We start from the raw sequence: 18035 nt of genomic DNA on the forward strand, positions 1-18035 counted from the left end.
AGCAAATATTAATGGGACATCTTCATAATTTGCTCGTAATTATAATGATTACACGTAAGTCTTCAAAAAATTGTGAAATCAAAGGTAAATACAAATGTGATTCTATAGTAGATTCGACGACAGAACGATATACGCGCAATAACTAGATTTTACCGGCGTTAAAGATTGTCGAATGGCCAAACTTTTCCTGGACATTTCTTTTCCTTGATACAGGAGTAACTGTAAGTGGATAGAATACGATCTTACATTTTTCTATACGTACTAACAGAAGACGTAAGAAGCACACGTTACTATGATTAATCTCAGAAACACTTAGAATAGCAATGTTTTGTAATTTATATATATCTTTACACGTCTATATATATACATATAAATAGGTACAACTGTACATAAAGATAATCGAGGTTTTTTGCGTTATATTTCCGATCTGATACATACTATATACATATATATATATATATATTTACACGTATCTTATAAAATAATGCTCGTGTATATTGCATACTAAATGAACATTTTTATCTATTGCGCCGGTAACCGAACCGGCGAGAAGTATTATGTACTTATTCCAATTGTTAAATATTGATTAAAACATTGTATATAAATTTCGCACAACTTTTCTTACATCATTGTATTGTGTGACATGTGCATGCGTTTTTTCGGTAAAGTATACGTAACTTGAAAATATCTGTGCAATCTTTATTGCCGTTATCAAAGTTTGCATTACTAATAATTAAGGTGCTTACTGATTCAATCTGTTTCTGTAAAGCGTGTTACTTTCGTATTTTTCATCTCACAATTATACTTATTCCAACAAATTTATTGTTTAATAACAATTCTTTTTGAGAATATAGTATCTGTCCAATAATAGTATATTTCTTATTCACATAAAAACTATAGGATCTTCACATTCAAAGGTAAGTATGATGATATATGGTGAATTGTCTTTTATAGCACAGGTACAACGAATATTGTTCAAAACAACTTATTCAGAGTAAATATGTATATTGTTGTCATTGCTTAACAAAATTTTGTAATATGAAATATTATAATTTGTTAATTAAAACCTGTTCTAAAAGAATAAAAAATATACAATATTATTAACTAAAATCTATTATAAAAAGATGTTGATAAAAGATACATGTAACGTTAGTATAGTTTGTATGCTTTTTCACGTAAATGTCACGTGTTAGCGGCGTGAGAATAGTCGTCATATTTTTGTTCTTCTACGATGAGGTATGGGGGCTTAACTGACAAATCTATTGCACAGTTTATTTTTCTTCGCATAGTTGTTCTTTTATAGGCCAGTTTCTTTAATTTACTTATTTCTGAACATTTTTAATCATAACAAAAATAAATACTTAGCACTAATATCACGTATCACTATAAATAGTCGACACATTTGGACAACGAAGCAAACATGAAGTATATGTGAAACATAATGTTGGAAGTAGTATCAAACTAATACTTTTATTTGTCAAAATTTGAACGATTTCATTGTTATCTTCTGGCGGAGCTGGAGTTGTTAAAAAAGTTCTCGTATGTAAGATCGATTGGTAGTACTGTTCGTGACGCGAAACGAGTGTAATTTTGTTGATCGTTTACTGTTAACATAGGAGCAGTGTTTTAGATATTTGTTGTCCTTTTTCGTAGACAAGGTTTAATAATGATAAAGCTCGTCCGGCCGCGACTAATTACGTTCGATGTGACCGGTACGTTACTGATGACGAAGTTAGAGGAATATTACGCTGAAATTGGTTCCCAACACGGCCTGTCAGTTGATTCACGCAAATTGGCGCGAAGCTTCAAAAACAACTTTCATAGACTTAGTCTCGAACATCCAATTTACGGCAAGCACACAGGCATTGGATGGGAAAATTGGTGGCGGCAGATAGTTCATAATGTTTTCAAAGACCAACATAGTTCTGTTTCAGATGCTACTTTGGATAAGGTAATAAATTAATACAATATCAGGAATCTACAGTTTAGTATCAAACGAGCGAAACAAATATTTCGTTTAATCTGTTCTTATTTAATATTTGTTTAACGAACAACGATTATTCTGATATGATTTTGCAAAAATATTTATCCACTGTAAGTCAATGTGGTTTAAAGGTATTATTTATTGTAATTTAGATTAGTATATCTAGAGACGGATTACATTTCATAGCTAGTATAATTAAATTGATAAAATAAATATAAATCATTTATATTTACTGTTTATTTTGTTACTAATTTTTTATCATTTTCCGTAAATTAACTTTTTGTATTAATTCTTGCTAATTTTGATTTTTAATTCTTCATTTATGAGACGAAACAAACATAAAATAGAGTAAGCATTGTCAGGAAAAGAAAAAAAAAGAAGGTCAACAAGAAAAAAATGTGAAAAGTCTGAATTAGTTCATTTAACCAAACTTGTACCTACTATCGATGACCCATTTATCGTTGTGACCCATAGGTTGCTAACAATTTGATAAGTTGCTACGGCACGAGCATGTGCTGGCACAAGTATCCGGGCACGATCGAATTACTGGAGTATCTTCAAAAAAGAGGCCTGATATTGGGGGTGATATCCAATTTCGATGAGAGATTGGAAGCGATACTCGAGGACACGAGGATACGGTTTTACTTTTCCTTCGTTTTAACGTCCTACGATTTCGGCGTGGAGAAACCAGACACCTCAATATTCGACGAAGCGCTCAGATTAACAAAGGAACAACACAGAATCGACGTGGCTCCCCAAGAAGCGATACATATTGGCGATTCTGTCAATAACGACTACATTGGCGCGAAAAATTCTAATTGGAACGCTCTTCTCATTCAGCATGATAGCGATACCACGAGTGAAAAAAAAGTCCCTACTGAAGACGTGTTTAGAAATCTTCGAGATTTGAGGATACATCTTTCGACACTTCTCAATAGGGATATGCAGTGCGCATAGTTTGACGGAATGAACTTGAAATATAGTACATATTTGAATCGTTAAGTTCAGGCGCTACTGTAACGATGAAGTATGAATTTAATTATTGATCAATGATTAATACGAAAACTTGTCAACATTGTTAATATATTTACTCGACGTTGATAAAATTGAACGCCAAATATATAGTTCTTCACAACATATTTTATAAAGTTTAAACTATGACATCTTGCATTGCCGAATAGTGAATTGACGTATATCATAACGCTTGTGTTTATGGATGTAATGTGTGTTGAAACTGTACTCGACAAATATATACGAGATTAGCAACAACTTTGAAGAAATATAATTTAAGAAGTAACTGATGTTATATATTTTTATTTTATGTGTGTGATTGTTAGTAGTAATTTATGTATATGTTTGTATTAAAGTATATGAAGTAATAGATATTTAATGATATAATAATATTGTTAATGTCAATAATAGTAAAAGACGATGTGAAAAACGTATATTTTAATATACATTAAATACATACTTATACTTTTATACAACTGTAATTGTTGTATGCTCCTGCAGTTTTTAATATATATTCGCATCAATTTGTAAATTTATAAATTAATGACATTTTTCATCAACTAGATATCAAGTCGTATTAATAATAGTTAAACGGCTACTTATTAAAGAATCGTGAACACATACGTGAATTTATACTGATAAAAAGATAACTGTTTCAGCATTTCCCGAAACGATGACTAGCGAATTATAAATACTGTATAATTTTTATACACAAAAAATTTGTTAATACACATCGATTTTACTACCAATTACATATTCAACCTTTTTTCTATAAAATATTCGTCGCTTACCATAACATCATTAATGTTATATTTTTATAACAATTTTATCAATATAATTTTACATTTCCTTATTTTTCATTTAAAAAAAAATTAATAAAAATAATATAAAGCGACATTTGGAATACTCTAAATTACCGCAGCACTGATAGTAGTAGTAGGAAGATGTCATCGTTTCCACAGTAATCTTTCTCACTTCCGTTCTAGCAAGATATGAATTACTGTTCACGAGTTCTACGAAAATGATCTATAATTATCAATTCACAAGAATAAAAATCCATTACATTTTTCATTGCATTTAAATTCATTGAAATTTATACGCATTAATTAATATTAACGATAAATTTTCCAATTCTTAAAACATATTTTTTTTATAATTACAATTTAAAACTGAATTGCTGCACAATATCACAGATACTTATCGACAAATAATTACAATATAGCGGTACGGGATAAAAACAAATTTTTAATCGAAGTTTTATCTACTTTAAAACATTCTAAATATATACGCCAAGTGAATGGTAATTTGCTATTGTGTGTTTGCGTGTACTGTTAATAATAATATACGGAATGTAACCCTAACACGACCACACCGCTACATTTTTTTTAGCCAATTCTTGGCCTGCACTTTCTACCACGAGTGGCAGCGTGTTACCACCACAAACGCTCGGCATCAGACACTCACTTCCCCACAGCCTCACTCACGACTCCTCTCGTTCAGTTTCTCAGTGAGCTGTCGCTTGGAGAGAGGCTTTCTTCATGGTTTTCCAGTCTTCTGTCGGTTGAAGAGGTTAGAACGTGAATTTATTTCTCAGTTTCGAAAATTCGCGATACTCGTGTGAATTCCGTTTATCGACAAATCAGTGAACAATTCGCGGTCGGTTTGTGTTTTAAACAAATGTGAATGTTAATTATCTGCAGATCTTATTGTTTTCTTAGTAAGAGACGCAAGATAATTTCTAGTTTAAATCGTTTTCCTTGATTTTCTGTAAAGCTGTGAACGTAAATGAATAATTTGATCTTTAGATTATATTTTATAAATTGTTTATTCAAATCGCCACTCGTGATTCGTGTACCGAAATGTGTGATTGAGGGAAAACACATGCGTATTTATTTTACGAAATTCCGAATAGGCGGCAAAGAATGAAGTTCAAAGACAAAATATCGTTGAATGTAGTTTTTTAATTGAGAAAATTTGAAAAATTATAAGAGTGAGTTTCATTATTCGAACAAACGCCATCTATGCAATATCATGGAAGAACTTTATTTTGAATTAAAAATTATTAGGTCTGCTAACAGATCTGTCATATACGTATCGTAGTATATAAAATTACAATATACAATTTCAATTATGACTTCACTTTATGTCATAGCACATTTTGTGATTTTACATTAATGTAGCAGCATAATTTTCATATGACATTCATTTTGTATGCACATTGCCATTGTAACGATAAAATTGCTATCGAAAAATTCTCAATCATTAAATATAAAACACAAAAAATACAGAATTACTGTTCGGTTTTTATTTTTATGAAACTGTATATATTAAGTTTAATATACCAAGAATCAGTAATTATTCAGAAGACTAATATTAAGATTAATGAACGTTAGGCAGATAAGAAGGCAAGAAGTGTTCGCGGAATGCGGTCTCGGCAGTAAAAAATAAAAATTATTGTTGGGGATCTCTTTGTTGCCGATGAACCTGATCAAGAATCAGTGCTCACCCTAACCTTCAAAGAAAATCGGAAAAGTGAGAGTTTTCATTCTACGGATTTACGCATTTTTATTGAAGAAAGTGAATAGAAATTACAACAAAGAAGGCTCACCTAATACAGTTCAAATATGACGCGTGGAAGGCACAAGAGAATGTTAATGTTACTTGCAATCTGCTTGATCGCAGTATTTGCGGAACCTGATCCCTCCGAAGAATCGTATAATCGATACCCCAACAATCGAGGAGACGATAAATGCTACAATGATAATGGAAAACCACAGGTTCGTATCTTTTTTTTATTCTTTTTCCATTTATAGAATTAGATAGACGAATAATAATTTAGTAATCTTTATATTTTTGGAAATATATCATAATTATGTGAAATTTGAATTTAGTAAAAAAAAAAAGGGAAATTTGATAATGAAAATTTTATTCTATTTAAATAATGAATGGTTTGGTTATACTAAATAGGAATATAAATACTAGCATGAACAGACTTCTGTTTGTTCTTAGTCATTAGAATTTCGATTTTTCGGAGGATATTACTACATTAGGTTATCAACTTGAAGGTTCGAAGTTACATCAACTTTCGACGATAACTATAGAAAGATAAAATTAAGCAGACGTTCCACTACACTCTGAGAATTTCAAAAATTCTAGCATTAAAATACCGAACCTAGCCACATTTTTTACATTTACTTTATATTTATTCACTTACTTAATTTTAATCGTACATACTGTTTAAATGAATTTTAAACATTTGAATTTACTGAAAGTGTAAAATAAAGGTAGTCAAATTTTTCCACGAGGCGTTCAAACGTCTGTACAAAGAACTTTGTAGGAAATATTACACCAAGCTACCTGGGACGGAAATTACCTGCGGATATTGACGCCTCAGGTGGCCCTACTTTAATACAATTTATGCCTTTCACTATAATATATTAGGATGACAACAAATCTAACTTGGAATTTCCAAATTTTATTTAAAAAAAAATCCACGTGTAAAATTTGAAACAAGAGTGATTCGATCTGTTAAGTTTTGCAATGAAAATGTTGTTTTTATTAAATAAACGATATTCTTGAATGTGTGTGTGTTGTAGAGGTGTATACCACCTTTCGAGAATGCGGCGTTCAATGTGCTTATGGAAGCAACGAACACGTGTGGGCAGGAACGGCCAACAGAATTTTGTAAACAGACTGGTGTTCAAAAGAAGTCTTGCGAAATATGCAAGTACGGAGATCATCCGGCACGCTTTCTTACCGATCGCGATAATAACGACAATGCGACCTGGTGGCAGTCAGAAACAATGTACGAGGGCATTGAATATCCGAATCAAGTGAATCTCACTCTTCCCTTAGGTATGATATGATAAAAGATGTTTTTTTGTTTCATTTTTTCTTCAAATAATAGTTTAATTATTAACATAATTATAGTTATAACAAGCTATGTAGAATTCTGTATTAACTTGCAGAATTTCCGTAATCTATCGAGTACTCTAGTTTAGTTCAGATGTAGCGTAACATAGATCACGTTAATTGAGATCACTGTTCGTAGAATTAGGGTAGATAAAGTTAGTGAATGTTAAACTGCGTATACAGAAAGGGAGTTCATTCATCGGTATACGCGATGAACTTTTAACACGTCCTCAATGTTTGTCACTTTCTTTCTCCCACCACCTCTGTTCTTCTTTTTCCATTTTAACATCCTTATCTATCAGGATGCGTGCGCGATGAGATAATTCTCGGAACCACGAACCGTTGAAGAAACACATATAGGCTAGAGTCACAGTACGAGTGTTAATATTTTATTTTTTAAGTTTCCCTTTTTCGACGTAATTGTTTACCATTAAAAACATTGCACTTTATAGATCGCTTTAAAAGTAACTTTTCTTACATACTGTAAACATTTATAATTCTATCGACATATTTACATCTAGTCGTGATTTATAATTATTTTCAATGTTTGTTAGTTAGTATTCAAAAATGTTGCGGTAAATTTTAATTTTTCTTAGAATATTAATGTTGCAACTTTAGAAACCGCTAATAGCGTCTGCCGGTTAGAAGGTACTCTTTTAAACTTCTCCAACATATAACACTGTTAAGCATGAGGTTTTGTCAGTGTTATATATTTTAAACGATTTTTAACCGCGAAATAATTTTATTACATAAATAATGTTCTATAAATAATTGCAGTGAACATGTAAACTGGTTTAAGCAGTGTACTACGAGAATGCGGATAATAGTTGAAGCTTCTTAAAAATGAGAAGAACATAGAATCTATGCTTGTGCACCACATGTTCATTTACGAAAGAATCAACCACTTGCACCCCGCTGGCTTTACGGCGAAGAATTGCAGTGGCGTAGAATCCGTTCATTTCATACAGTAATTCCGGTGTCACTTAAATAGTCTTCCCTTTAGAAACATTTACTCGTACTTATACTTATTATTTCTAATTATTTAATGAATATATATCTTTTCGTTAGAAAATTCGATTTATAATAACCTTTAATATATCGAATAAATACAAATCTATGATGGTAATTTTTATATTTCAATGTTTGTCGATTTCTCATACTTTTTTGTTCGGAACGATTATAGGAAAGACGTTCGATATAACTTACGTGAGAGTACTTTTCGAGTCGCCTCGTCCAGAAAGTTGGGGCATCTACAAGAGGAGAGTCGAGAAATCACCCTGGGAACCATATCAGTTTTATTCCGCAAGCTGTAGGGATACTTATGATCTACCAGATTCGCTAGAGACTGTACGAGGCAATGATACCAGGGTATTATGTACTTCGGCCTATTCCGATATATCGCCTTTGACAAAGGGTACCGTCGCATACTCGACATTGGAAGGTCGACCTTCGGCCTACCATTTCGAAACTAATCCAGCTTTGCAGGTATTGTTTTGTTAATTTATCATTTCTTAAAAAAATTCTTTATCTCGTTAACAATTATATGCCTTACAGAAACGAGTTGTGCAATTTTGTGTATTAAAGATAAAAGTACATTTTATCTTTGTTATGTGTATTTTAATTACTATGGAATAAGGGGAAGCTGTGAAATCATTACAAAATGATTGTTATTAAAAAGGTTGAATAAATGGTGAATGTTTTTTTTTTCTGGTTTTAAGGAATGGGTGCAAGCGACTGATTTAAGGATTACTCTAGACGGATTTAATACGTTCGGTGACGAAGTTTTTGGCGATGATCATGTACTAAAATCCTACTACTATGCGATCGCTGACGTCGCCGTTGGAGCACGTTGCGCCTGCAATGGCCACGCTGGAGAATGTGTAAACAGTACCAGCGTGGATGGAAAAACTCGCAGAGTATGTAGGTAAGATAATTTATAGATGTGTACTTTTTTTCTTTTTTTTTTTTTACATGAAATGGCTGGTTAAATATTATTAAACGCTTACACGTGTATTTTGCAGAACAGCAAATATAAACTGGAATCACTCTGATGGTTTTTTGAATATTGATTTTGCATAGTTCAAAAGGATTCTATAATTCAGTATCCTATTTCTTTTTTTTATTGTGTGATTTTCAAACATACTTATGTTACATTCTTTATTAACTTTTTCCTATTTTGTTATTTTGATGTGAAAATTTCTGTAAAGCGAGCAAATTTAATTTTTCTCAGATGCGAGCATAATACTGCAGGCCCAGACTGTAACGAGTGTTTGCCATTTTACAACGATGTACCATGGGGACGAGCCACCACTACAGATGCGCACGAATGTAGACGTAAGTATTAAACGTTCGAATAACTTTTTATAATGTAATTTACAAAATATCGTTTAATGTCTGTATGAGAAACTAATTGATGAGATAAAACTATGTGCGCGTGTATGTGTGCCTATTCGTACGCACCCACACGTTCATTGGGGAGTGTAAACGATGAAAGAATCTGTTTGAAGGATCGGTATCTTGATCAGTGTGTAGGTGGGCCTTGGCAAACCTGCTCTTCAAACTGCCGTCTTTTACGTTCCATATTCGGTGACCAGAGCTTATGACTTACCACTGCCGTTAATCACATTTCCATTTAGCCATTATTTAAAACTGTTAACAGCGATGTAACCGACAAATTTATACACAATTTTTGAAATCTTTTACGTCTAACTTCTGGCAAAGCAAGAAAATAATTTATGGAAAAAAAAGTTATTTTCTTTTTAATAAAGAAGAAAAGAAAAAGAAATTATTATTTAGTTTAAAAAAGAAATGTCATTCTACAGCTTTATTATACAAATGAGCAATTAAATTAAATCAGGGACATCAATATTGTTTCCTAAAAAAATGTACAAATCTGAAAGATAACAAATGTAACTTCTTTTATTATTTTATGTATTTATATTATAACTACGTCATAATACATCTTCTTTGTCATCAAGATGCCGATGTCACCGATGTCAGCGCTTCTGTCCAAAGACAAATGTGCCATTATACTTAAAAGCACAGATCCCGGTGTTCAATAAGCTAACAATGATATCGTTAAATTAAGAAGTATGAGTTCTACTGATCTAACGTAACGTATTATTACAATATATCATCGTGTTAAATATGAAAGTACATATATCGTATAAGGGTGAAACATTTCTTCAGCATTGTGGGTATCACCTTTCTGAGCGACAGAAGAGAGTTTGCGTTCACGATCACGTTGGCATTACCTAACCAGCTTTACCTTTTACGTTCATTGCTTGTTCTGAAGTGGGGATTGTTGGCAATGCAGGGGCACACAATGCAGCTTTTCTGTAGACCGTGAGCTCAGTGCTCAAGATACCGCGATACAAGCGAACGTTTATTATATAGCGTTAATCAGGTCGCGTAACTGTGCGATTGGTTTCATTTCAACGAGAAAACAGAATCTTGATTTTATTCATCGCGATCGAATCCAACGTTCGCCATTAATGGAACGTCAATGTTGCATCGAAAATTTTAATGGTTCATTGCCTTCGATAATCGATTTCCTATGGAGTAATCGATGTGAACGAACAGTAAAGATATTGTTGAAAAGATCACGATTATTAATTCTTAAATATACATTATATTTTATATTTTGTAAATTGTTTACTGAAAGTATAAAATACATCTGTCTAATGGGAAAGTTTTGGTACTTGAGATGAATGTTCAGTTTAGATGAAAAGTGATAACAGTTGAGAAAAAAAAAATTATTTTCCCTTTTTTTTCTTTTCTTATTTATAATATTTATAATGAAGCGTTCGTCTGAAATGAGATCAATCGCGTGTTTGATACTCGTGTATGCAATGATCTGTACTTCATCACGATGGGATGGAATTCTTCCATGGTACTCAGGATCCAGTAAATATCTAGATAATGTTGTTATTCACTTTTTAAAAAAATATTACGCTATTAGGAAGAATTTTCTGGATTTATTATTTTATTACCTTAAAATAAATTAAGAATGTTTGACTAATGGTGAATTTTATCTCGTTTGATATCGCGTCACTATTTTTTAGCCTGCAATTGCAATGGTTACTCGGAGAGATGTTACTTCGATAAGGAACTGTATAAGGCTTCTGGACATGGTGGTCACTGCCTGGATTGTCGAGCTAATCGAGACGGCGCGAATTGCGAACGTTGCCGGGAAAATTTTTACCAGCGACCGGAAGACAATTATTGCATCGCCTGCAACTGCCACGAAATCGGTAAACGGATGTTTCTTTTCGTCATTCTCATTTTAAAACTGACACAACTGTAATACTAAGTCACTTTGATTAATTCTGTTACGTTTTAATTTTCTGTTAAAATATCCACGTGAGAGGGAGACTAAAAATTGATCACGACTTACAATGTAGAAAAATGAACAGCAAATGATTATTTAATACTATTTTACAGGTTCGAGAAGTTTGCAATGTAACAGCGAAGGAAAATGTCAGTGCAAGCCTGGTGTAACGGGTGATAAATGTGATCGTTGTGCAGTGAATTATTATAATTTTGGCTCGTATGGTTGTACATCTTGCGAATGTAATGTAGCCGGATCCTTTGCGAATAAACAAAACTGTGATCCTATTAACGGTGTCTGCACTTGTAAAGAGAACGTTGAAGGAAAGCGTTGTCGAGTGTTAGTATATTGATATGTTGAAACTTTTAATGGCAATATGTTTCAAAAATAAAAACTGAAATAGTAAATATAAATTCGCTAATACTGTGTCTATTATAAAAACAGATGTAAACCAGGATTTTTCAATCTTGCGATGGACAATGATTTCGGTTGTACACCATGTTTTTGCTATGGTCATTCCTCAGTGTGTAGACCGGCAACTGGCTATTCTAAAATTGTAATCGAGAGTATGTTCGTGAGGGCAGCTGAACGATGGACAGCTACCGTAGCTGGTAACCCGATACCGCTTCATTACGATCCTGTTACTCAAACGATATCTGCTACAGCACTAGATCGAGACAACGTCTATTTTGTTGCACCTGGTAAATATAATCATCCAAAGTTTGTGCATTTGTTTTTTTTTAATAAAGATATCAAAAACTAAAATTTGTACAACAAACAAGCATAATGGAACGTTATGTCCTATTATTGAAAACGTTAACGAAGAATTTAATTATACGCAGATAGATTCCTCGGTGATCAACGAGCATCTTATAATCAAGACTTATTGTTTATTCTGAGAATTGGGGAAGCTGGTCCTGCACCTACTGCTCGTGATATAATACTGGAAGGTGGAAATGGTGAACAAATTACACAGCCGATTTTCGGGCAGGATAACCGTTTGCCTACCGTAACAGTAAGTGAAGCAACAAAATGATAAAATGTATGGTTTACTAATTCATAGAAAATTATTTCAGCCTCAAGAGTATCGTTTTAAATTGCACGAACATCCTAATTATGGCTGGGAACCTCGTCTGTCTTCCCGTGCTTTCATGTCTGTTTTGTCAAACTTAACTTCTATTAAAATTCGTGGCACTTACACGCATCAAGGTACTTTGGCAATGATTTCTACACGAAAACCGACGTTTATGTTAATGAAGTTTCTGATACATTTAGCTTTATTTTCTACAGGTAGAGGATTCTTAGATGACGTTAAGCTGGAGACAGCTCACCGTGGAGCTGCTGGTAAACCCGCTGATTGGGTGGAGCACTGTCAGTGTCCAAATGGCTATGTAGGCCAATTTTGTGAATCGTGTGCACCTGGATTCCATCATGACCCGCCAAATGGTGGTCCTTTCGCCCTTTGTGTACCTTGTAATTGCAATGGCCACGCAGATATTTGTGAAGCCGAAACTGGTATTTATTTAGAGTATATTTACAATAGAAACTCATGTCGAAATATATTTTTATATCTGAGTGTTTGTCATCTCATTTACTTTAGGACAGTGTATTTGTCAACATAATACCGCTGGTAGTAATTGTGAATTGTGTAAGCGTGGATATTATGGTCATTCGTTGAAGGGTACATCCGATGATTGTAAACCATGTCCTTGCCCTGACAATGGACCTTGCATATTGCTTGGTAATAATCCGGATCCGATTTGCTCCGAATGTCCATTGGGTAGAACAGGTAAAAATAAAGGCTTCATATGAATTTATATCTTCTTGTAAAAACACAATTTTATTTATGTTATCTTTTGTTTAGGACCTAGATGTGAAACATGCTCGGATGGATACTTTGGAAGTCCTGAAAAGGGTATAGCTTGCAGACCTTGTGACTGTAACAACAATATCGATTTGAATGCTGTGCGTAATTGTAATCACGAAACTGGTGAATGTTTGAAGTGTGTAAATAACACAGCTGGTTTTCATTGTGATGAATGTCTTTCAGGTACATGTAGTATATACCGTGCAACTCTTATTTATTTAGCATATTTTAAGAATATTACAGCTAATAATATTTCTTTCTAATATTCAATAGGTTACTATGGAGATGCATTGTCTGATCGAAAAGAAGATGGATGTAAAGTATGCCAGTGTTACCCGCCAGGTACTGTTGAACTTGATTATGGTAGAGTAGCACCTTGTAATCAGTTAACAGGGCATTGTATGTGCAAATCTCACGTAATCGGCCGAAATTGTGATAAATGTGAAGAAGGATATTATCATATTTTAAGTGGAGAGGTATTACAAATTCCTATAACCGTTCCACAAATGAAGAACGAATGTTCGTTGCCTAAATTACATGATAATTATATGCATATGTTTTAGGGATGTGCACCTTGCAATTGTGATTCTGAAGGTTCGTACAATCGTACTTGCAATCCTGTTACTGGTCAATGTGAATGCAGACCTGGTGTTACCGGCCAACATTGTGACGCGTGTGTTCCTTATCAATATGGATTTAGCAGAGAAGGTTGTAAATCATGTGATTGTGACACTATCGGTTCTCAAGACCTGCAGTGTGATGCTAGTGGGCAGTGTCCAGTATGTTTGATATATACATATATTTAATAAAAAGTAAAACTTCTAACAATTCGCTATAGTAATAATTTATTCTTATATTATAGTGCCTACACAATGTAGAAGGAAGACGTTGTGATCGTTGCAAAGAAAACAAACATAACAGACAAAATGGATGTGTAGACTGTCCTGATTGTTACAATCTTGTTCAAGCTGCGGCTAATAATCATAGGGAACGCTTAGCCAAATTGGAAAATACGCTTAAAAAAATTAACAGTAGCCCAACTGTTATAAAGGATTCGGACTTCGAGAAAGAATTGAAGAACATTCAGGATAAAGTAAAAAATCTTTTGCAAATCGCCAAACAAGGATCTGGTAGTAAGTATAATTTGTTTAATTGTTTACTCTTTATTTGAATGAGATTGTACAAGAAAATGTTTCAGGTGAAAACAAGACCTTGGTTGAGCAACTTGATGAATTACGTGATCAATTAAATGAAATTGGCGAAATTTCACAAACCGTAAACTTGACTGCTTCTGAAGCACATAAAACTACTTCAGAAGGTTTGATGAACATCGATGAAGCCGAAAAAGTGCTTGACAAGATACACGCTCAATTAACTGTACGAATAATATTGATATGGAATATGAAATTTATAGAAATTAGAGTACTGAATTTGAATTTTGTTTGAAATTCTAGGATGCAGAAGATTATCTGGCCACCGATGGAGCAACTGCATTAAGTGACGCAAAATCGCGTGCAGATCAAGTTGGTCAACAGAACAAACAAATGACTTCAATTGCGCAAGAAGCACGTAGTTCAGCTGACATGTAAGTAAATTAATTTTATAAATTTTGAAGATTTAATTACAATTTATAATATCCTGTGCTTACAGAAATGTTAATGAAGCAAAGAAGATCCATGTATTAGCGGAACAAGCTCGAACTACAACAATAGAAGCTTATACACTTGCAAAAAAAGCTATAGCAAAATACACTAATATGACGTACGTATTTATTTCTTACTCTAGTATTGGTATTTGTATTGATATTTTTTCTAAATCAGTTTATTTATAATATACTTCTTTGAAAAATTTATTTCATATATAGTGACGATATTAGAGGGTTGGAAAACAAATTAGAGTTACTGGAGCATCGTATGAATGACGTGAGAAATCTTACCAGCATAGCAGCCACTAAATCATCCACTGTTTCACAAGAAGCAATAGATCTATTGATTCTGGATTTGACACTTCCACCTGTTGACATCGATCAGTTACGAAATCAAATTGATAACTTGAATAACGAGGTAAATTTAAATTGTAACAAACATTATTGTTATTGATAACACATCAACATATCAATAATAAAATACATTATAGGGGCTGCGATTGAAAGAACAAGCACAGTTATTATTAGATGAGAATGAAAGTCTTCTGATAGAAATGGCGGAGAAAGTAAGAAAAAGTGAAGAATTAATAGAAAAAGTGCAAGATCAACAGACATCTACTGCTGAACTTTTAGCCGAATTAGATGGTGCAAATGAAAAAGTAGATGATGCTGTAAAACGTGGTGATCAAACATTAAAAGAAGCTCAGGAAACATTGAAAAAATTGAGCGGTATATATCTTTTTTATTATTTTTATTAATAAGAATAATAAAATTTTTTCTTTGAAAGAAAAGAAAGATCGTATTTCCCAACTGTGATGTTACTTTCAGAATTTCATGCTGAAGTAGAGCGCGAACGTATTAAAGCTCAAGATGCTTTAGGGAACATAGTAAATATTAAAGAATTAATTGAAAATGCGATGGAACATGCTGCGGAGGCTGAGGAAATATTAAAAGGTTCTGAAGATAATGCCGAATATGCTCGTAAAAAAGCACAAGATGCTCAGGTATATTAAATGTTCTCTCATTATATAGTATAATACATATAATTGACTGCCTATTGAATACAAAATATGTTTACATTAGACATACGCAGAAGAAGCTAGTGCAAAAGCAAACGCCGTTAGAATTGAGGCAAATAAAACTAAAATAGAGGCACTTCGTGTAGGAAACGAAGCCGAGAAATTACATCAGAGAGTTGATATTACAGATTTCATGATGAAAAAATACGAAATTCAAAGTGGTCAAGATACAAATATTACAACAGAAGTAAGATATCATAATTACATAATAATGTAATTGCTATATTATTTGATATTTTTTAGGCGAATCACAAAGTTGGTCAAACTAAGATCAATGTAACACTAGCATCGAACCAAGTGGATAAAGCTTTAGCCGAAGTAGCTGAAATTATAAAAGAACTTGCAAATCTACCAGAAATAGGTGTTTACCTCTTTCTGTTCCATTATATTTAAATTAACTTATTCTTCCTCATACAAATCAAACGTTTAAACAACTAACATTAAACTTCTACAATAATTTAGATGATGCTGACTTAAATCGCTTAGAAGAACGCTTAAATGCAGCTGAAGAGGAAATTGTCGCTGCAAATCTTGATCAAAGAATTCGAGCGTTAACGGATGCAAAAAATTTGCAATCACAGTGGGTAAAGAATTATGAAGACGAGGTCAATAGACTAAGAATGGAAGTTGACAACATCAGTGAAATAAGGAAAGTTTTGCCTGCTAAATGTAGCAATCGTGTGCGACTCGAACCATCATGAAACACTTTATAAAGCTATACGATACTTAATTATGCAATTGTTCCATTTTTCATATCACTAGAGGTGCCTTATATGCATTGAAGAAAAAATGGAAACTGAAAAAGATTTTAAAATGCATAAATATATGTTTAAAATAATAGTTGCAAAATTATCCATACGTCTTTTTAAAATTTACATATGACATTGTATATTTCAACTTTTTCCAAGAATCATAAAGAATATTTTGATTATGGAATCATGATAAAATTGAATAGGGTAGAATATATTATATATTAGTTCATTGTCAGGCAAGCAAGATGATATTATTTGTGCATTTACATTTAAATCATTTTATTGAACATATCATCTAGAATATGATATTGCATTTTTTTCTTAAAAATTAATACCATGCGCTTATATATACAAGCGACTGCAATAATGATCCCTATACCAAAGATTTTATATAGTAGACATATTTTCTCTCTGTTATCATTACCAGGCCATTTGTATTATTCAATTCGTTTAATGTCTTTGGAACACAACTTATTTGTACTTATGTACAAACATGTATATAGTATCTATATACGTTCAGTTTATTGTAGTTGCCATAACTTTTAAGTCCCTTCTTAAGTTTTAAGAAAGCTTCGAAAGTTCCTCCGAAAAAAGGCAAGTTTTAACTTTTAGTATACAAAATTGAATGTAATACATTGTGTGACTTATTTATAAGATGTTAAAGAAAACAAACATGTTTACAATCTAAAGGAGAACGGAAGCCTAAATATATTTTACAATATGTATCACTATAAAACATTTTTATATACAATGTAACACTTTTATAAAATACTGATACATATCTAATATGAATACAAAAATAAACAATTATTGGAGAATACGTGATACAATGTATTAATATGAATACCTATAACTAGAATAGATTGATGATAAAGAAATATTTACCTCTTTTCTTAAATATTGTGAGGTACAATACATAACATAATCCTTAAAAAAATATCTGAATATTTTAATGAAATTATTACCTGCATTTAGGGAGGGGAATTTATAAAGATCCTGTCAAAAATATAATAACTGTAAGTATTTATTATAATGAATCATAGAATATCGCTATCGATAATTTATTATTAAAACAGAATTTAACACATTCGACTAAATGCTATGAAGAAGAACCAATAAATTCTTAACAAAGCTAGGAAATCAAATGATTCACTTAATTATAAATAAAATTATTAGAAACACCAATATAGCGGTCAACACTCCAATGGCTACCCATTGTCTCCGATCTAAAACAAACGGAAAGTAACATCACATGCGTCACTTATAAAAAAAGTCAGAATCAAGAGATTTTATCATCGTTCAATGAACGACGGTAAAATTAAATGAGTAACATATTGTATACTGTATAAGAAAAATTAATACTTATATATTTGGCCCTTCTTCAAACAGTAAATATTGTACATTATTTTCAACATGCATTCTTCAAAAAGCACATTATAACATCACTAGACATTT

At 32.4% G+C, this 18035-nt stretch overlaps 3 protein-coding genes across 5 annotated transcripts in view; 2 read left to right on the forward strand and 1 right to left on the reverse strand.

The window, feature by feature from the left end:
* Positions 1-544: 544 nt before the first annotated feature.
* Positions 545-3095, forward strand: LOC108570467 (rhythmically expressed gene 2 protein-like). 3 transcript variants are annotated; one of them, XM_017932331.1, is made up of 3 exons: positions 545-662; positions 1654-1951; positions 2459-3095. In XM_017932331.1, the coding sequence occupies exons 2-3, from the start codon at positions 1667-1669 to the stop codon at positions 2939-2941; spliced, it is 768 nt and encodes a 255-aa protein (XP_017787820.1). In that variant the 5' UTR covers positions 545-662; positions 1654-1666; the 3' UTR covers positions 2942-3095. The 3 variants fall into 3 exon arrangements, with proteins under 3 accessions (XP_017787820.1, XP_017787821.1, XP_017787822.1); XM_017932332.1 differs by lacking the exon at positions 545-662 and adding an exon at positions 1416-1539 and having other exon boundaries at positions 1617-1951; XM_017932333.1 differs by lacking the exon at positions 545-662 and adding an exon at positions 1416-1539.
* A 2514-nt stretch (positions 3096-5609) lies between these two features.
* LOC108570451 (laminin subunit gamma-1) lies at positions 5610-16587 on the forward strand. The gene is made up of 25 exons (XM_017932313.1): positions 5610-5772; positions 6592-6850; positions 8091-8392; positions 8626-8831; positions 9138-9241; positions 10972-11160; positions 11351-11576; positions 11682-11938; positions 12080-12252; positions 12314-12446; positions 12528-12752; positions 12838-13026; positions 13102-13287; positions 13378-13580; positions 13668-13883; positions 13967-14237; positions 14303-14481; positions 14559-14689; positions 14755-14865; positions 14969-15167; positions 15241-15478; positions 15578-15753; positions 15833-16015; positions 16072-16189; positions 16291-16587. Exons 1-25 carry the CDS (start codon positions 5620-5622, stop codon positions 16527-16529), a joined length of 4866 nt encoding a protein of 1621 aa, XP_017787802.1. The 5' UTR covers positions 5610-5619; the 3' UTR covers positions 16530-16587.
* A 1142-nt stretch (positions 16588-17729) lies between these two features.
* The window catches only part of LOC108570432, a 9651-nt gene continuing 9345 nt past the window's right edge, over positions 17730-18035 (reverse strand). The window contains 1 exon segment of the mRNA XM_017932291.1: positions 17730-17806. Coding sequence (XP_017787780.1) covers positions 17730-17806 — 77 coding nt within the window.

This window comes from Habropoda laboriosa, unplaced genomic scaffold, assembly GCF_001263275.1.
Source record: "Habropoda laboriosa isolate 0110345459 unplaced genomic scaffold, ASM126327v1 scaffold84, whole genome shotgun sequence".
Lineage (NCBI taxonomy): Eukaryota > Metazoa > Arthropoda > Insecta > Hymenoptera > Apidae > Habropoda > Habropoda laboriosa.